Source organism: Salvelinus alpinus, chromosome 6 (genome assembly GCF_045679555.1).
Source record: "Salvelinus alpinus chromosome 6, SLU_Salpinus.1, whole genome shotgun sequence".
Classification (NCBI taxonomy): Eukaryota; Metazoa; Chordata; class Actinopteri; order Salmoniformes; family Salmonidae; genus Salvelinus; species Salvelinus alpinus.
Window position 1 is genome coordinate 40,805,015 of NC_092091.1, and position 21,710 is coordinate 40,826,724.

General features: G+C 39.1%; 1 protein-coding gene across 1 annotated transcript; it reads left to right on the top strand.

The window, feature by feature from the left end:
* The first annotated feature begins 691 nt into the window (after positions 1–691).
* Positions 692–21,410, top strand: LOC139578688 (cytochrome P450 2J2-like). The gene is made up of 9 exons (XM_071406623.1): positions 692–978; positions 1,145–1,337; positions 2,089–2,238; positions 8,585–8,745; positions 12,347–12,523; positions 12,985–13,126; positions 13,345–13,532; positions 13,859–14,000; positions 18,890–21,410. The coding sequence occupies exons 1-9, from the start codon at positions 778–780 to the stop codon at positions 19,063–19,065; spliced, it is 1,530 nt and encodes a 509-aa protein (XP_071262724.1). The 5' UTR covers positions 692–777; the 3' UTR covers positions 19,066–21,410.
* Positions 21,411–21,710: the final 300 nt, after the last annotated feature.

Sequence of the window (21,710 nt, forward strand, 5' to 3'; positions counted from 1 at the left end):
GCAGGACTTAATGCAGCAGGTGGCCACACCAAGTACTGACTGTTACTTTTGATTTTGACCTCCCCCTTTGTTCAGGGACACAGTATTCCATTTGTTAGTCACTTGTCTGTGGAACTTGTTCAGTTTATGTCTCAGTTGTTTAATCTTATGTTCATACAAATATTTACACATGTTAAGTTTGCAGAAAATAAACGCAGTTGACAGTGAGAGGACATTTCTTTTTTTGCAGAGTTTATAACAGGGATGATACTTTACTACCACTAGAGAGCAGTATGTTACCGCTGCAGTATGTTACCACAGTAATATTCTCTGTTGGAATAAAACATGCAGTATGTTACCACAGTAATATTCTCTGTTGGAATAAAACTGCTCAGGCTGGATTTCACAAACACACACGCAAGAAAAATAAGTAATATAAAGGAAAAGTAATAATAACCTTACTCAAAATAGTTAAAGTAAAGGTAAAGTAATATTGCTAAGGAGTAAAGCAATAAAGCTGAAATCTACATCTATAGGAGAAATTCTGTGTAGTCATTGTGTAACCATGATTTTCTGAGGCGAGAAAAAAAAACTCTGTACAAAGGGGAAGTGCATGAACTCTGAGTTGTTATGGTAATAGCACACACCCAGTCCCAAGTATGAACACACACAACAGTGGTTATTATGACATTACTTTGGAAGCAGAGAGATAGGGAGCAGGTTACAGAGAAACCACTGGCACTTCATTCCTATGTTTAGTTTCTGTGTGCTTTTTTGATCAGTTCCACTTGTAGTGAGATGAGCAAATTACTTCATTCTTTTGTTTTGGAATGGTTGGACATAAAGACTTTTTTGATTTTCCTCTGTGTTTTCTTGGTACTTGCCGACCTCCTGAAAAACAAAACTCCAAAGAATTTTCCTCCTGGACCTTGGTCATGGCCTTTCGTTGGCAACATGTTTCAATTTGATCCTGCTAAGATACATCTTCAGTTTGAAGAGGTGGGTTTACTAAACGCTAGCCTGAGTATCATTCTGTTTGTGCTATCATTCCAACTCCTTGTCAATGGAGTTGGCGAGAGCACAATCAGATATGGCACCAGGCTAACTTAATGCTGCTTAGCACTCTTTTGATGACAAACTTTGTTTGTTTTTGTTCTTCTTGTAGTGTGAAAAAAAATATGGAAAGATTTTCAGCCTTCGAATTCCTTCGGCAAACCAAGGGCCAAAGTGGGTTATTCTGAGCGGATACGAGATGGTGAAAGAGGCCTTGGTCCACAATGGCGACAGTTTTGTAGATCGTCCCTCCATTCCCTTATTTGAAGATATATATGTTGGAAGTCAAGCAATGGGAAGTAAAGGTAACGCTCACATGCTTTATACTTGTCACACCCTGATTTGTTTCACCTGTCCTTGTGCTTGTCTCCACCCCACTCCAGGTGTCGCCCATCTTCCCCACTTATCCCCTGGGTATTTATACCTGTGTTTTCTGTCTGTCTGTGCTAGTTTGTCTTGTTTGTTCAAGTCAACTAGTGTTTTGTCTCAGCGCCTGCCTTTCCCCAGTCTCTCTTGTTCTCCTGGTTTTGACCCTTGCCTGTCCTGACTCTGAGCCTGCCTGCTGTCCTGTGTCTTTGCCACTTCTCTCAATTATCGTCCTCTTCCATGACCTGACCCTTGGCCTTCAGTACATTGTCATCATCTTACAGTTATTAACTGATAATTGATTATGGATCATAATGATAATTAAATATTGTAGAAATATTACATATTTGTACACTTTGACTGTATTAGTGTCAATCCTTAAAAATGGAAAGGTTGGGGGTTCGATCCCCGTTCAAGTCCTACCAAAGACTCCAAAAAATGGGACCTCATGCCTCTTTGCTTGGCCATTAGTATTAAGGAGATGGATAGGGGGTAACGCTCTGACAGGCTAGAATCCTGTCTAGGGTGTGAATTTTTACATCAAGCTGCCTGACGCTTGAGAAACAGGAGATGCTCCTGCCCTTATTGGCTGTTCTGACTCCGAAAAGGCTACTTTTCAAGGCTTACTTACATCTTTGAGTGTACGGTACAAGTTAAGGCTTCTTCACTGAAAACTGTTCTTACACTTAGGTGTGATTATGTCGAACGGGTATCCATGGAAGCAACAGAGGAGGTTTGCTCTCTCTACGCTGAGGAACTTTGGACTGGGCAAGAAGAGTCTGGAACCATCCATCCAGTTTGAAGCGCAGTGTTTGAATGAAGCCATTCAGAGTGAACAAGGTACAGTGGAAACTTGATATGGTTATAGTTCAATTCAAACTCTATTGTCCCTGCAAGGAAATTCATATACTTGTCAAAAACAGATTTGGGAAGACACCGCACTGACATTGTTGTTAAGTTTACACATGTGTTGCCTCTGTTTTGGATGCAACAGACATATAGCGATAACTGTTTCGATTTTCACGGTGAAAAGTCCAAGCACCAAGCAAAAAATACAACAAAGCTGCGGTGCTTACAGAGATGTTTTGCAGACTGAAGTTCAGTGTAGAGATATAAAACGTTTTTAGATACCCCTACCCGAGGTATAACAAAACACTAAAAATGTTCCATAGCTTTAAGGTCTCCCATATATGAAGTGGAGGGTTCTGTAAAAATATTTTACTGAAAAAGTGGTTACATATATAGATGTTGTGACACACACACCCTTAACCCCCTAATGCTGATGTCAGCGCCCCCACGGAAATCTAATTATCATAATAAAAGAATACCCAGAAAAATCCATCAGTTTAACCTTTGGCCTAAAATTTCCGCACACCTGTGGAAATCAAATGAACATAATACTAAAAAATCTCCATCAAAATCCATTTGTTTAAGCTAGTTTTTTTGTGTGGGCTGCTTCTCAAATACCGCTTCCGCCGATATCTGCCTTCCGCATCTGCAGTGAAAGGTTGCAGAGCCAGAGTGGTGTTTGTCAGACCATGAGATGTCCCGAAAATCGGTCTTCTCACGAAAACATCTCTAAGGAAATGTGAGACACTCATGAACAAGATGGTCTTACCGCACAAGCGTCTTGGGACTCGTCTGAAGTCGGTACAGCCGATCTGCCAGTGTCCGAACAGTTTGGGCTATACACTAATATTAGTATTATTTATTTGTATTTATTATTTAAACATTTTACCCCCTTTTTCTCCCCAATTTTGTGATATCCAATTGGAAGTTATGATCTTGTCTCAACGCTGCAACTCTCCAATGGACTCGGGAGAGGCGATGGTTGAGAGCCATGCGTCCTCTGAAACATTACCTGCCAAGCCGCACTGCTTCTTGACACACTGCTCGCTTAACCCAGAAGCCAGCTGCACCAATGTGTCAGAGGAAACACCGTCCAACTGATGACCGGAGTCAGTTGGACTCCCCTAACCCGGACAACGCTGGGCCAATTGAACTATTGTCCTTGAGAACTATGATAAAAATCATTGTGTGATTTTTAATATTCACTCCAAGGCCATTGAATGTATTCATCTTTTGAGCTCTATGGACTTTATCCAACATGTTACAGGGCCCACCCATTACGGGACCATTCTCTGGACCCTGTTATTACCAAGGGCCTTCCAATTGACATATCCTCTACTGTTGATGTTGCTTCATCTGATCATCACCTTGTATTTTTTACTACCTTTTGCCCATAGTAGAGGATAATCTTGAATGCATTATTTGATAACGTTATCTTACCTCTGAAGTTGCTACAGATTTTATTGAGTATATGAACAATGCTCCATCACCTATTCTTCCTTCCTCTTGTCATGATTTAGCTGACTTTAATAGCAAATTAATAGCTCCAGTAAAGTTGATAAAGACCAGATCCAAACGGAGAGCCCCTTGGATTAGTGAGGAAATGTATGAATTAAAGAGATATTGCAGAAAGGCAGAGCAGAAGTTGCAGGTCCATTATGATATTCTAAGAGAGCAACTTGGCATATATAACAAGGCAATTAGAAATGCCAGATGACCTCATTTTTCTAACTTGATCACTAATAATCAGAATAATTCGAGAGTGCTCTTTTCGAGCATTGATGGCCTGATAAATCCTACCCCCGCAAACGTATGTGAACTTTCCTCCACATCTAAATGTGATGAGTTTACGGCATATTTCAAAGATAAGATAACAAACATTAGGCTGGGTATCAGTGAAGCAAGACCTGATAAGAAGTTGATGTGCCCTAGCCTACCACGCAAAGGCAATATGGATTTATTGTCCCTGGTTGACACAGACATTCCCAGGAAAGTGATATCACAATTTAAGCCTTCTACCTGCCTTCTTGATCCTATCCCCACCACCTTCTTCAAACCAGTTTTTAATTGCATACCTGAAGAAGTGCAAGCTATTGTTAATCACTCCCTGTTCACAGGCACTTTCCCCAACTGCTATGGTGAAACCCCTTCTGAAGAAAAGTAATCTGGATTATTCAGTTCTTAGCAATTTTCTGCAAATTGCCAACCTTCCATTTTGAAGCAAAATTCTAGAAATTGGTTTTCAAATGGCTAAATAATTTAAGTACCAACTGTATTTCTGAAAAATTCCAATCTGGTTTTCGGGCCTACCACAGCACAGAGACAGCCTTAGTTAAAGTGAAAAATTATCTTGGAGCCAACACAGATACCAAACGGCTCTCTATCCTTGTACTCTTGGATTTAAGTGCTGTCTTCAACTCTGTTGACCATGATGTCATTCTGAACAGACTGGAGAGGTGGGCTGGCCTCTCCGGTTCAGTTCTAAATTAGTTTAGGACCTGTTTAACCGGTTGAGAGTTGTCATCCTTGGTGAACATAACTTAGACAAAGTACATATCACATGTGGGGTTCCACAAAGTTAGATTTTGGGTCCGGTACTGTTCCGTTTATATATGTTACCTCTTGGCAGCGTGATCAGAAAGCACAGCATTGATTTTCAAGGTACTTATTATTTACCAAGGTACTTATTGTTGGAACCAACCACAGAGAGAGAATCTACTGTAATTCTCTCCTGCCATTGGTCAACTGCAAAACAAACAGAATGCTGCAGCACAGGTACTGACTAAGGTCAAAACGAGAGCACACATTACACCGGTTTTAAGGTCTCTGCACTGACTACCTATGAGGTTTAGAATTCATTTCAATGTTCTTTTATTGGTTTTTAAATCAATCCATGATTGTGCACCCCAATACATGTCAGACATGCTTTTAAGTTATGTACCCAGCAGGTCTCTCAGGTTTTCTAGCACTGGCCTTTTAACTATCCCAAAGCCTAGGACCAAGAGGCATGGAGAGGCAGCTTTTAGTTACTATGCCCCCTGCCTCTGGAATAGCCTGCCAGAGAACCTGAGGTGGGCAGAAACTGTGGCCATTTAATTCATACTAAAAGTCAATATAGGTTTGTAAAAATGCCTCATTTACAAAATTCATATTTGCAGGTGTTTTAACCTCTCAAATGTTATTATGGCAGCCATATTTGATTTTGGACACCATATTGGACTTAAGGCAAAATATAATTATAATTTGTGTTTGCCCCTTTGACTTTATTGCAAGACTAGGGGCTAAAGACAAAATCCTTTCAGGAATGCAATTTCACTGTTTTCTTTAGAGCCAAATACAATAGCCACAACATCAAAACATCTGTAACTGTATGCATTTTTGTGAGGCAGGACCATACATCACTGAACGAGAGCAACTTGAGAGAGCAAACTAAAAGTTGTCTATTGAACAGCTACCAAAAAGTGAAGTTTAGTCATAGTTTGATAGTTTGATAGTTCCGCCTACTGTATTGGTGTGTTTACAGGTTTATATATCCAAAATGCTTTAAGATATCATAATTAAAAAGTTGTTTGTTTCTCTTGTTTGCTCTGTCAACTTTCACCGCAGATACGGAAGTGCGACATAGGCGGTGGATTTAGATGGATTCAATGCAAAAACAAAATCCAGATATCTCTAGCTTAACCCCCTAATCAAATTAAGCTATATTTATTCAGCACATTTCAAATATGAAATGCAAGACAATTTGCTTCACAGGAAAAAAACTAACATGAAAAAAATGAAATATTTACTACACAAACATAAGAAGCAAAACAAAATAGCAATAAAAACAGAAATAATCAGCACCCTAAGGAAGAGCAAAGCTAAAAAGGTTTGTTTTAAGATCTCTTTTAATCTCTGGGATATGTCGGACGGTAGCGTGTCACCTGGCCAACATCCAGTGAAAATGCAGAGCGCCAAATTCAAATAAATTACTATAAAAATGTGCATTTCATTTGGTATTCAATATACCAAATAAAGCTACACTTGTTGTGAATCCAGCCAACGTGTCAGATTTCAAAAATGCTTTACGTAAATAAATTACGTCAAATAAATCATTTTTTTACGTAAATAATCGATCAAATTGAAGACGGGATGATCTATGTTCAATACCGGAGGAAAACAATGTGAGGCATGCTTTCTGGTCACGCGCCTCTAACAAACAGTACACTTCACTCGAGCCTCATTCTGAACATGGCTACTTCTTCATTTCTCAAAGGAAAAACCTCAACCAATTTCTAAAGACTGTTGACATCCAGTGGAAGCGATAGGAACTGCAAGAAGGTCCCATAGAAATCTGGATTCTCAATGAAAACCCATTGAAAAGAGAGTGACCTAAAAAATTAAAAAATCTGAATGATTTGTCCTCGGGGTTTCGTCTGCCAAATAAGTTCTGTTATAGTCACAGACATGATTCAAACAGTTTTTGAAACTTCAGAGTGTTTTCTATCCAATACTACTAATGATATGCATATATTAGCATCTGGGACTGAGTAGGAGGCAGTTTACTCTGGGCACGCTTTTCATCCAAACGTGAAAATGCTGCCCCCTATCCATAAGAAGTTATTAATTGTATTCTTAATCCAACATGGCCAACATGATTACTTTCAAATACCTTAGCCTGCATTTATGTAGCCCTTGCACATTTTGATTGTGTTATTCTGTCTTTAAAATGGTTTCATAAGGCTCTTGGTGTATATATAGGACTATGAGTGGCACTGCCAGGCCTCTGTTGTGTTTGAATATGCGAAGCCAACTAGTTTTTCAATGTGTGTTCATGTTTTAATCTCATTCACACACTTACAGCATATCAACAAGGACATGAGTGTGTCCTTAAATAGTGAGGAGACAAAGTAGCCAATCGTTGTTGTAGTTCTGTGGCCAAATTTCGGCCCTGCTAGAGCTGCCCCGGTCAACTGTGAGTGTTGTTATTGTGAAGTCAAAACATCTAGGAGCAACAACGGCTCAGCTGCGAAGTGGTAGGCTACACAAGCTCACAGAATGGGACCTCCGAGTGTCTTGAAGCGTGTAGCACTATAAAGTTTGGTTTGAGGAGGAATAATGGTCTGGGACTGTTTTTCATGGTTCCACTAAAGGGAAATCTTAACGCTACAGCATACAATGACATTCTAGATGATTCTGTGCTCCCAACTTTGTGGCAACAGTTTGGGGAAGGCCCTTTCCTGTCAGCTTGACAATGCCCCGTGCACAAAGTGAGTTCCATACAGAAATGGTTTGTTGAGATCGATGTGGAAGAACTTGACTGGCCTGCACAGAGCCCTGACCTCAACCCCATCGAACACCTTTGGGCTGAATTGAGATGCCGACTGCAAGCCAGGCCTAATCGCCCAACATCAGTGCCCGACCTCATTAATGCTCTTGTGGCTGAATGGAAGAAATTTCCTGCAGCAATGTTCCAACAGCTAGTGGAAAGCCTTCCCAGAAGAGTGAAGGCAGTTAGAGCACCAAAGGGAAGACCAACTCCATACTAATGCCCATTATTTTTGGAATGAGACGTTCGACGGGCACATACTTTCGGTCATGTAATGTAGTTGAAGTTCAAAAAAATTGTCTTGAGTACAGGTCATAAGTATGGTACACAAATCTGAAAAATATCTCTAATTTAAAACATGTACAGAGGTAATTGAACCACAAGTTAATGGTGATGTCGCAGCCATATTGGATATTGGACACCATATTGGATTTGGAGGGGTGGGGCAAACATAATGTATAAAGTCCACGTAGGAACGTTTGATTGAAATAAATGAGTGTTCAGTGTCTGGGCCCACTTGCCTTAGAGCTGATTGCAATAGCCACAACATCAAAAAAACGTAACTGTATGCATTTTTGTCAGGCAGGACCATGCAGCACTGAATGAGAGCAAATTTGACCTGGAAGTTGTCTATTGAACAGCTATCAGAAAGTTACATTTGTATTCATAGTTAATATTTGCTCCTATTGTATCTGTGTGTTTACAGGTCTATATTTCCAAAATCCTTTAAGATATCCTAATGCTGTTTGTTTGTATATGTAGGGCAGACAATTGACTACTTGTATTCAACATTTTTGCAAAATCAGAGCTTGCAATATTGGGCCACATGAGCTTATGTATACAACCATCAATTTCATATATTGGAGACCTTAGAGGGAAAAAAACATGGTTGTGCTTTGTTATACCTCTGGTAGGGGTATCTCAGAAACGAATGCCATTTTTGAGGATGGGCCACATATGGTGACATTTGACTTTTGATGTAAGCCATATTGCTTTTGTGGGGAATAAGGTTGCTTTTGTCCCATGCAGGAAAACCCTTCAGCCCGCAGATACTGATGAACAATGCTGTTTCCAATGTGATCTGCTGTCTTGTGTTTGGTGACCGCTTTGAATACAGCGATGACCAATTCCAAACCCTCCTGAAAACAATGAACGAGATTATTTACTTGGAAGGAGGCTTTTGGGCCGGGGTAAGTCTCTCCCTCATTCTATTTGTAGACTGCTTCAACCTTATGTGGTTACTTACTTTGACTTGTTGACTACAACTGTCTACCCTAGAGGAGAAAATAATATTAAATTCACTAATAGATTTTTTTTTAAATGTAAGTATTATGGCCATCCATCAATTCAAGAATGATCAGGAAATCTGACTGGACTGGACTGAAGTTTTCCATTGAACCTAACTTTGTCAGAAACATACTGGCCGTAGCTCTTTTTGCCCCAAAAACCCTATCTAAATCAACCTAGAACCATGAAAAAAATGTATATTAACTTTTGGTCATGTAGTGCATGTAAAGGCTAATGGATAATAGTAAAATCATCTGTTAGATCATATTGATAAAAAATATCCATAGCCCAACTCAACTTCAATCTAATGAAAAAAATATATAATTTGCTATGATTAAATATATATAAATTAGAGCCACTGTATTTGTTCTATTGGTCATAAATGTGACTGCTCAGATAATTTCACATATCACGAGCTTCATAGATTCAATGTATTCAAATTGAAGGCACATAATATAAACTATACCCTTTAATTATATTTACAAAGAAAATAGTAGCCTAGTGGAGCGTTGGACTAGCAACCGAAAGGTTGCAATATTGAATCCCTGAGCTGACAAGGTAAAAATCTGTCATTCTGCCCCTGAACAAGGCAGTTAACCCACTGTTCCTAGGCCGTCATTGAAAATAAGAATTTGTAAGGCTAGGCGTCCTGCTAGAAGGACAACTTCCACTGAAACTGGAGGGCGCACAATAGCAAATAAATAATCATACAAATTATGGATATTTTACATTTAGGTACATACAAGTGTCTTATATTGGTTGAAAGCTTAAATTCTTGTTAATCTAACTGCACTGTCCGATTTACAGTAGCCATTACAGCAAAAGCATGCCATGCGATTGTTTGAGGACGGCGCCCCACATCAAAATATTTTTCCACCGGCACAGGTTTCATAAATTCACAAATAGTGATTTAAATATTCACTTACTTTTTGAAAATCTTCTTCTGATTTGTCATCCAAAGGGTCCCAGCTATAACATGTAGTGTCGTTTTGTTAGATCAAATCCTTCTTTATATCCCGAAAAGTCAGTTGAGTTGGCGCCATCGATTTGATTAACCACTCGTTCAACATGCAGAGAAAGGAATCTGAAAATCTACCCCTAAACTTTGTTTCAACAAGTCAAAATACATTTCTATTTACTCCTCAGATACCCTAAAATGTAATCAAGCTATAATATCTCTTACGGAAAGAAGTATGTTCAATAGGAAACAGATTTTATCAGGTGCGTTCTGTCTTCATCGTGCACGCATACACAAATTTCCAAGACTGTGTCCCTGTACTAAAACTGATATTTCTTATTCGTTTTGAAAGTTACAAGCCTGAAACGTTGAACATAGACTGCTGAAACCCTGTGGAAGCCATAGGAATTGCATCCTGGGTGCTAGAATTCAGTATGCCCCTATAAATTCCATTGTAAGAGCATGGGCTCTCAAATTCCGGTTGGATTTTCTTTGGATTTTCTCCTACCATATCTATTGTGTTAAATTCTCCTACATTATTTAAACATTTCTACAAACTTCAGTGTTTTCTTTCCAATGGTACCAATTATATGCACATCCTGGCTTCAGGGCCTGAGCAACAGGCAGTTTACTTTGGGCACGTCATTCAGGCGGAAATTGAGACTTGCCTAGTTAAATAAAGGTAAAAAAATCCAATTAAAATTACATACTTCTGGTGCCAAATTCATCTGTAAAAGTACATCTTGGCAATTTATGGTTGTGGTCTTGTGACTATTTTGAGAAATCATATGAAACTTCTATGAATCATATTAGACACCTTAATAATGCATGATATATGATTTATTTGTTGATAAGTACAACTTTTTTAATGGTTGAGTGGCTACCTTTTGATCTATTTTGCCCTGTAGTTAATGTCATTTTAGAAGCCTTTGTTAAGTGCAAGTGATATAAAACACCAAATATCAGTTGGTATGCTGTAATATGTAATTACATAATCGCTAATAGCAATTTCTGAATAGTTGTTCAATATAATTCAACAATAAAGTACTGTATTGCTGTTTTGCTGTATATTTAATGCAGCATTCTGTAAATTATGGTGCATTGTGAAAAAATATTGTGGGAGGGGAAAGAATCGCTTGCTCATTAACATATTTTAAGGCTAAAGTGGCTATATTTGTAGCACCAGTTAGTGAGAGTCCTGTACAAATTTAAGTGGTATCTGGTAGTAGTTCCCTAACAATTGAATGTATGTAGAGAACAGATCAGAGTTAGTGATGGGCACTCTTAATCACTTCTTTGAGCCGGCTCATCGTAAAAGATGGCTCATTTGGTTCCCAATGTAAAGCCCAAAAGGTGGGCTACAATTATGTCAGATCGTGAAAAGCGAGTTCAAATACATTCTTACCTGCCCACATTTTTTTTTTTACTTACGCACTGAAAAATTCAGCGTGGACCAGATTGAGGCGCTCTCTCCACTATTTATTGTTTCAGCAGTGAGGAGTCACCCTCTTTCTATAATTATTTTGTAACTTATCTGCAGAAAAACGTTGTTTTGAGTTCAAAAATCAGCAAGAGCTGTTCGTTTGCAAACAACCCATCACTAATCAGATTGGCAATGGGCCTTAAACCTTTAATGGTTGAAAATGTAACCATGTCCATTTCATTTGTTTTTCCCTGTCATCACGACCAGGTTGGAAGTTTTTGTTTAGGCCTCTGATAGTGCAAGTAATATAAATCATCAAGTTTTCATTAAAATGCTTTAACATACAAATGCCTAGCTGCCAACATGCTTTTTCCAACCCCTTGTAATTACAGTAAAACAAGGTAAGATAATTTTTTTTACAGTTAAATAGTCACTTTAACAGTATTTTACTGTTTCATTGCTTGACATTACAGTAATGTACAGGAAGTTGGCATCAAGTTACCTTGAATATCTCAGCAATGTATTGGCACTATCCAGAGATAGTGAGATATATATCATAAGATATCTTGTTGAAATTACAATAATTTTGAAGATCAGAGTTTCCTTAAGTACAACATTTTCAGTAAGTTAAAGAAACTCTTTACTTGCTGTGACTGATATGTTTTTTATTATCAACCTTTGTTGAATGCACCAACTGTAAGATGTTAAGGATAAGAGCGCCCACTAAATTACCTAAATGTAAAAATGAAAACGTGCAAAGAACACTAGATAATATGTTACTGGGTAATTACAGTAATATGCTGTAATTGTAATCAGTGCTGTAAATTAGATTACAGGTACATACTTGGTACTGTAATTTAGATTACAGAAAGTGTTGGTACCGTAAAATTGATTACAGTAGCTATACTGTAAAATAAATTACAGTAACTTACTGGCCAATTGCTGCCAGTAACTTACTGTACATTTTACGGGAAATATTTTTTGCAGTGGGCTGGTCTAAATTATAATTTTTGCTCAGAATTATCATTATTTTACTAGAAATGGGGGCCTCGAGGGGCTGCTGTGTTTGAAATTCCCTGGCCGAATTCCGGTTTCAGTCCGTCCCTGCCCTAACTGTCCTCAGATGTATAACATGATGCCGTGGGTCATGCGTCGGGTTCCTGGTCCTCACAGAAGGATCTTCACTGGCTGGAAGGAGGTAATCTCCTTCATCAACATCAGGATTCAGGAGCACATGAAGGACAACGACCCCTCGTCACCAAGAGACTTCATCGACTGCTTCCTCAACGAGATAGAGAAGGTGACGATGACAATGATTATCAGTGATGTAGTGGTAAAAAAAAGTATTTGAGTAAAAACTGATTGCCATTCGTAGTGAATATAGTAACGCTCCCTGTAGTATTTTTCTGCAGTAGGTAGGTAAGTGGGGTTTACGTACAGGACATGTTTACCCTCCACTACACTGATGACGATGATGAAGTCGGACTGGAGAAAAGTTACACTACAAAATAGTGTTAGGGAGTGGTTCTACATAATCAAATAGTTTTTTTTTAAAGTGGTGGGTGCAGGGCACACTTACCATCCAAATGAATGTGGATTCAGAGCTATTATTTGTATTGCAACACATGTACACTTTTTTTTATCACAGTTTTTGACACATTGGTAATTTAGCTACAGCATCGTCAATTCGTTAAATTGTCAAATCTTTTTTAAAGTATCTAGCATATCGTTGAGGTTGTTTTGGTGTGTTTTGTTCCACAGTGTGAAGACGACACAAGGGCTGGGTTTAACTTGGAGAACTTGTCCTTCTGCACCCTGGATCTATTTGTGGCTGGGACAGAGACCACCTCTACTACCCTCTATTGGGGCCTTCTCTTTATGATCAACTACCCGGAGATACAAGGTAAGTGCTCCCACCACCATCACAATGACTAAGTTTCGACCCCTATAGCATTTAATCAGTTTGTCAAAGCGATTGATCTTGATTGATTAAGAAAAGGCCATTCTCTCACATGGAGGCACGCATACACAAACACACACACACAAACACAAACACTCACAATTCGTTTGCATGAAGACTTTCTTTGTGTTGTGTCTTTATATTTTGTATCCCTGTTGTAGCCAAGGTGCAGGCAGAGATCGATGCAGTTGTTAGGTCATCCCGGCAGCCCTCCATGGAAGACAGGGACAGCATGCCCTACACAGACGCAGTCATCCATGAGACACAGAGGATGGGGAATATCATACCGCTCAACGTATCCCGCATGGCCACTAAAGACACTGAGGTTGGAGGATACACCATCCCTAAGGTCAGTCATCTCATCTCAAGCCTAGAGATCATATACTTGTTCTACTTAGTTATGTGATCTCACGGCGCGTCTAATGATTCAGCGCTTTATAAAGATGTATTCCTTATAACTACATTAATGTGTAGTATGTTGTCACCATGTTTTGTTTGTACGTTCAGAAGAATAATTAAATGTGTTTGGTCAGTTATCGTATAGGGACATACCTACACTTGAAAGTATAAGGTTTTTTCCTTATTATTTCAACTACACATAAAGCTTTGATGCCATAACATTGTGTACACTGTGTACTTGTTGATGAGATAATGTCTGTTATTTTTTCCCCTCAGAACACCATTGTGTTAGGCACCCTCCAGTCGATCCTGTTTGATGAGTCAGAGTGGGAGACCCCTCACACCTTCAACCCTGGACACTTCCTGGATCAGGAGGGCAAGTTCAGGAAGAGAGATGCATTCCTTCCATTCTCTTTAGGTAATACTGTACTACATTTCTTCCATATCAGTTGACCCCAAATTGGTGCCAAATAAAGCTGCCCTATAGGAAATAGTACATGCACAACTCATCTTCCATACATAGTAATACTTGACTCGGTTTAACTGATTGACTTGAAGTTGAATCATTGACTTGCCTATATGGTTAGAGTACACTGTTAGACATTTATTTTATTTTATCAGTTACTTACTGTATACATCAACGGTATTATACTGTATTGTTATGTTCTAATTTCTGGTACAATAATCCAGACGTACCCAGAGAAACTGAAATTAGATTTAATCACCACACTGGGCGTTGCAGCTGCATAGCAAACCCATACAGGTCACACAAGCACTTATATTTATACCTTCCGACTAGGCCCTCCTATTTAGGTGATAATGCCTGAGAAGCCTGTGTTTGGAGGATATATTGGCACGGATGTTAGGCCAGAGACAAAGTCGAGGGCTGGCAACCAGTGCCAATGTATCCTCTCAACACCGGGTTCGAGGGCATTATCACTTTTATACAACGGGTTACCAACATATTCAAATAATGATTTACATACACTACCGTTCAAATTTTTTGTCTCACTTAGAAATGTCCTTGTTTTCGAAAGAAAAGCAATTTTTTTGAAAATTAAAATAACATCAAAATGATCAGAAATACAGTGTAAACATTGTAAATGTTTTAAACTACTATTGTAGCTGGAACACCAGTCTCAACGTCAACAGTGAAGAGGCGACTCCAGGATGCTGGCCTTCTAGGCAGAGTTCCTCTGTCCAGTGTCTGAGTTCTTTTGCCCATCTTAATATTTTCTTTTTATTGGCCAGTATGAGACACGGCATCCCGGAGTCGCCATTTCACTGTTGACCTTGACTGTTGTTTTGCAGGTACTATTTAATGAAGCTGCCAGTTGAGGACTTGTGAGGCATCTGTTTCTCAAACTATTCACTCTAATGTACTTGTCCTCTTGCTCAGTTGTCCCCCGGGGCCTCCCACTCCTCTTTCTATTCTGGTTAGAGCCAGTTTGCGCTGTTCTGTGAAGGGAGTAGTACACAGCGTTGTACGAGATCTTCAGTTTCTTGGCCATTTCTTGCATGGAATAGCCTTCATTTCTCAGAACAAGAATAGACTGACGTGTTTCAGAAGAAACTGTCAAATATATCAAAAAGAGTTCCACGAAAAGCAGGTGTTTCCAGGCCTTCTGCAGGGATATGGGGAGCGAGCACCAGCAGGTGCTTTATCATGCAGAGGTCCACTGGCTTTCCAGGGGTACACTGTTGGATCGCTTTTATGAGCTTCGAACATTTCGATCGTGAGGAATGGCTCGCCCATGTTGCCTACCTGGCGGTTATGTTTGATCATCTGATTTTGCTCAATGTGTCAATGCAAGGGAGGGGGTACAATCGATTTGAACGGAGGGACAAAGTGGATGTCTTCAAGATGAAGCTTACCATTTGGGCAAATCATGTTTCTAATGGGAGGATTGACATGTTTCCCAATGCTGATTTTGAGATTCAGAATCTGATCAACATAGCATACCGCGACACACTGAAGAAGAAAAAAGTTGAACAGCATCTTGTCAAGCTGCAGGGAAAGTTTTGCAACTACTTCCCGGAGAAGAACAGCAGACTAGACGACTGGACACGGGGACCCCTTTCGAGTGGAGATGGGAAGCGTCACGTTGTCAAGTAACGAAAAGGATCTGCTGGTGGAGCTGTCACTTGATCGCGGACTGAGCATGCACTTCCCGGAAATGATACTGCCACAGTTCTGGTGCAGCATAATGGGAGAGTATCCTGCTCTCGCCTGTCATGAATCATGCTACCGTTCAGCACTACCTATCTGTGTGAAAGGGACTTCTCTGCCATGGGCGTGCTGACAACTAAAAGCAGAAACAATCTAAGAATATATCAAAACGATATATATTCATACTAAGAGTATATAACAGGGAAAATATAAGACACTGTTAAAAAACTAATTCATAATCTATAAGCTCTAACCCAAGACACATGGCTCCTCTTAAACCCTTATGGAATCATTCTTGCACTCAGAGACAGAACCCCTTTGTACTTTCCTTCTGCCCAAATTCAATGCACATAGATCATTCCATCTAACTCATAGCACCATAATTACTACTGCTAGTCTAACAGTTATATACAGTTATAAACAGACTAAAATGGGCTCAAGTCAAATAGTCTCCAACAGTATAAAGTGAATACAGTAGATTACTGTAGAATGCACAACAAAATACCATACATTTGTTTTACAGCAAATCATTCTTTAATTTCAACAGTAAAACACTGTAGAATGCACAGTAAAATACAGAACATGTGTTTTACAGTATTAATTCTAGTGAATTGTCAGAAAATGTTGTGGGCGGTGAAAGAATCTCTGGCTCATTAACATATTTTAAGGCGCCTTGTAAGACGCTATATTTGTTGCAACCGTGAGTGAGTGCTGTACCCCCAAATATATTTTTTGTAATTCTGCAAACCTTGTTCTTGAGCTCTACAGTAACTTGCTGGTGAGTTATTGACAATAATGGAATACAGTACCAATGCTGCATTTTTGCAAAGCCAAAATCCTTTTGAAAACTAGGGGGGGTGTGCTATTGTTGTTTCCACTCAATAACATATTTTTGTGGTGCGTGTTGTAATAGACGATATTTGTTGCACTCGTTAGTGAGAGTGCTGTACCAATTTAAGTGATATGTGGTGATGGTTCCCTAACAATCACATTTATATAGTGGTCAGATCAGTGGCAGCAAGTCTCAAACATTTAATGGTTGAGTGGCTAGCCATGTCCTTTTGATCGGTTTTGCCCTGTCGTCACTGTCAGTTTAGAAGCCTTTGCAAGTGATGCAAAACACCAAATATCAGTTGGTATGCTGTGATATACTGTATATTTAAATCTTCACTATTAGCAACTGCTGATTTTTATTTTCAATACAATTCAATAATAGAGTGCTGTTTTGCTATATATGTACTGTAGCATACTATAAATTACATTGCATTGTGGAGAAATATTGTGGGAGGGGACAGAATTGCTGGCTCATAAATATACCGTTTGTGAAAGTATTCAGACCCCTTGACTTCTTCCACATTTTGTTAGGTTACAGCCTTATTCTAAAATTGATTAAATCGTTTTTTCCCACATCAATCTACACACAATACCTCATTATGACAAAGCAAAAACTGTTGTTTTTTGGGGGGAAAAACAGATATCACATATACATAAGTATTCAGACCTTTAACTCAGTACTTTGTTGAAGCACCTTTGGCAGCAATTACAGCCTCGAATCTTATTGGGTATGATGCTACAAGCTTGGCACACCTGTATTTGGGGAGTTTCTCCCATTCTTCTCTGTAGATCCTCTCAAGCTCTATCAGGTTGGATGGGGAGCGTTCTTGGGGACCTTCAATGCTGCAGACATTTTTGGTACCCTTCTTCAGATCTCTGCCTTGACACAATTCTGTCTCAGAGCTCTATGGACAATTCCTTCGACGTCATGGCTTGGTTTTTGATCTATCATGCACTGTCAACTGTGGGACCTTATATAGACAGGTGTGTGCCTTTACAAATCAGGTCCGATCAATTGAATTTACCCCAGGTGGACTCCAATCAAGTTATAGAAACACCTCAAGGATGATCAATGGAAACAGGATGCACCTGAGCTCAATTTCAAGTCTCTTTGCAAAGGGTCTGAATACTTATGTAAATAAGGTATTTCTGTGTTTTATTTTTAATACATTTGTTTAAATGTCAACTGTTTTTACTTTGTCATTATTGAGTACTGTATGTAGATTGGTAAGGATTTTTTATTTATTTAATCCATTGAAGAATAAGGCTGTAACGTAACAAAATGTGGAAAAAGTCAAGGGGTCTGAATAGTTTCCGAATGCACTGTGTCTTAGTGCCTTGTATGTGGTAGTAGTTCCCTAAAATATACATGTATATAGGAAACGGATGGTAGCGGGTCTTAAACCTGTTAATGGTTGAATATTTACCCATTTGGTCTGTTTTGCCCTGTAATCATGGCCAGTTTGGAGACCTTTGTTTAAGCCTCTAGAAGTGCAAGTGATACCTAGTATTCATTAATGTGCAAACGCCTTCAGCCAATCTGCTTGTGCTAATCGCTTGTAATTACAGTAAAATACTGTAGAAATAATTTTCTTACATTGATAATCACTTTTACTGTATTGTACTGTTTTTCATTGCTCTGGCATCAAGTTACCTTGAATATCTCAGTATTGAATTGGCACTCTCCAGAGATAGTCAGATATATACGTATCATAAGATATATTGTAGTAATTACAATTACTACAATGTATCCTTAGCTACAATACAACATTTTCAGTTAGGTTACACAAACCTTTTATTTGCAACCTTGGTTGAATGCACTGACTGTAAGTTGCTAAAGACAAGAGTGCCAGCTAAGTGACCAAAATTAAAAACTTGCTAAGAACACTGTGTAATATGTCACTGCATGGGTAATTGGATTTCAGTAACATTTTTGGTACCGTCAAATGGATTACAGTAGCTGTACTGCTAAATAAATTGCGGTCAGTAAGTTACTGTACATTTTACAGGAAATGTTTTACAGTGTACGTTAGTGTTAGTATCCCAATCCAAAGTAACTGTTCTGTACTTTACAGCACGTGCCAAATTCATTCCAATGGAGGGCCGAGTGTCTGCAGGTTTTTGCTTCTCCCTTGTACTTGATTGCTGAATTAAGGTCATAATAAATAAAGAACTCTCCTCACCTAGTTGAAAGGAAAAAAAAAAAAAACCTGCAGGCACTGGGCCCTCCATGGAATGAGTTTGACGCCCCTGCTTTACAGTGTCGGTTAGAGAAGGTTTACTGTGATTGGTTCCCTCCCCAGGTAAGAGGGTGTGTCCTGGGGAGCAGCTGGCCAAGATGGAACTCTTCCTGTTCTTCACCTCCCTGCTGCAGAGGTTCACCTTCTTCTCTCCCCCAGGGGTGGAACCCAGCCTGGACTTTCAGATGGGGGTTACACACAGTCCCAAGCCTTACCAGCTGTGTGCAACACCTCGATGAGTCTCCCACAGCTGCCCCATTCATTATGTTGCTGAGGTTTAAAACGTCATTCTTGGAGGGCCAAGTGTCTGCAGGTTTTCACACCTCCCTTGTACTTGATTGATCAACTAAGGTAATAGATTAGAACTTCCTTCGCCTGGTTGCTTAGGTCTTAAATTGACACAAATTAAAAGGAAATGAAGTCTTTCATAACACCAAACAACTGAAAAGGCTGCAGATGGTGAAAACACACTCACGTAATGACACTACACATACCACTAATACTCTACATATCAAGATCTCAAACCATATGTTGTAGTCCTAGATTAAACTTGAATAAGAAGGAAATATTTGATTGATAATGTAGGAGTGTTTTGGATTTTCAATGTAAATGTACATAATTTACTTAATTTACAATGTAAACATACGACATGTCTTTCATGTATATGACATATCTGAATGTATTTGACCCATGGTCTGGTGGATTGTGATTTCTTCTGTACCTTTTTATTTTCTTTCAAGGCAATATACACTACCGGTCAAAAGTTTTAGAACACTTACTCATTCAAGTGTTTTTCTTTATTTTTACTATTTCCTACATTGTAGAATAATAGCGAAGACATCAAAACTATAAAATAACACATATGGAATCATGTAGTAACCAAACAAGTGTTAAACAAATATTGTTTAATATTTCAGATTCTTCAAATAGCCACACTTTGCCTTAATGACAGCGTTGCACACTCTTGGCATTCTCACAACCAGCTTCATGAGGTAGTCACCTGGAATGCATTTCAATTAACAGGTGTGCCTTAAGTTAATTTGTGGAATTTCTTTCCTTAATGCGTTTGAACCAATCAGTTGTGTTGTGACAAGGTAGGGTTGGTATACAGAAGATAGCCCTATTTGGTAAAAGACCAAGTCCATATTATGGCAAGAACAGCTTAAATAAGCAAAGACAAATGACAGTCCATCATTACTTTAAGACACGAAGGTCAGTCAATACAGAAAATGTCAAGAACTTTTAAAGTTTCTCAAAATTCATCAAGCGCTATGATGTAACTGGCTCTCATGAGGACCGCCATAGGAATGGAAGACCCAGAATTACCTCTGCTGCAGAGAATAATTTCATTAGAGTTACCAGCCTCAAAAATTGCCAGTAACAGACACATCTCAACATCAACTGTTCAGAGGAGACTGTGTGAATCAGGCCTTCATAGTCGAATTGATGCAAAGAAACCACTACTAAAGGACACCAATTAGAAGAGACTTGCTTTGGCCAAGAAACACAAGCAATGGTCATTAGACTGGTGGAAATGTGTCCTTTGGTCTGGAGTCCAAATTCGAGATTTTTGGTTCCAACCTATGTGTTTTTGTGAGACTTGGTGTGGGTGAACGGATGATCTCCGCATGTGTATTTCCCACCGTAAATAATGGAGGAGGAGGTGTTAAGGTGTGGGGGTGCTTTGCTGGTGACATTGTGATTTATTTCGAATTCAAGGCACACTAAATCAGCATGGCTACCACAGCATTCTACAGTGATACGCCATCCCATCTGGTTTGGGCTTAGTGGGACTATCATTTGTTTTTCAACAGGACAATGTCCCAACACACCTCCAGGCCGTGTAGGGGCTATTTTACCAAGAAGGAAAGTGATGGAGTGATGCATCAGATGACCTGGCCGCCATAATCCCCTAACCTCAACCAAATTGAGATGGTTTGGGATGAGTCGGGCTGCAGAGTGAAGGAAAAGCAGCCAACAAGTGCTAAGCATATGTGGGAACTCCTTCAAGACTGTTGGAAAATCATTCTAGGTGAAGCTGGTTGAGAGAATGCCAGTAGGTGTTCTAAAACTACAGGTCATATCATAATGCCATTTAAATACTCTAATCAGGATCGAAGGCAGGTTAGAGAAAAGTCCATCTGAAATATGAATGTGGGCTAATTGTGCTCTCCTCCCTGCTGCCTTCAAGCTTGAATGAATTTCAGACTTACAACGTACTACTAATTGTCTGTCCCTTATTTGTGTTAGACCACACTTCATCTATTTGAATGAGTTTGGATAAATAACTGTTTGTTCTCAATGTCACAATGCAACACAGTGGATCTCACTGTTGCTGTGAGTGAATATCATAATTTCAAACACTGACATTATCAATTCCCCAACCCTATCAACTCAAAAGCCTATCCCTGAACCGTAAACATAAAGTGGATTTGAAAATAATTGAGTAAGGATGACGCTATTATTTTAGAGATCATCATATATGTTTTCTGAGCTATCTGTAACTTGTGAAATGTCTTTATTCTGGAAATGTAAAAGAAAGGACAATTATAAATATGATGAAAATAAACTGACTAAGACTCTTTTTGGTCTTTATTCTTGCTCAGCTTTTTGTAGATCCTGGAAACCACAGACTACACACATAAAGGACTTAGTGGTGAGGAAAGAGTTGATCAAAATCCTGGTGAAAGTAGATTTTCTTGCAACAACAGTAAATGTAGAAATTGAATGAATAGAAAGGACTACTCTATTACTCATGAAATGTAATCTGAAAAACAGCGCCACCAACTGGTGGCGTTTGGTTGAGTTGCCCAAAAAATTGCATATTGCAAATTTAGGGAAGTTATTAAGAAGCCTCCAAATAAATTATCATTTCCATTCTCAG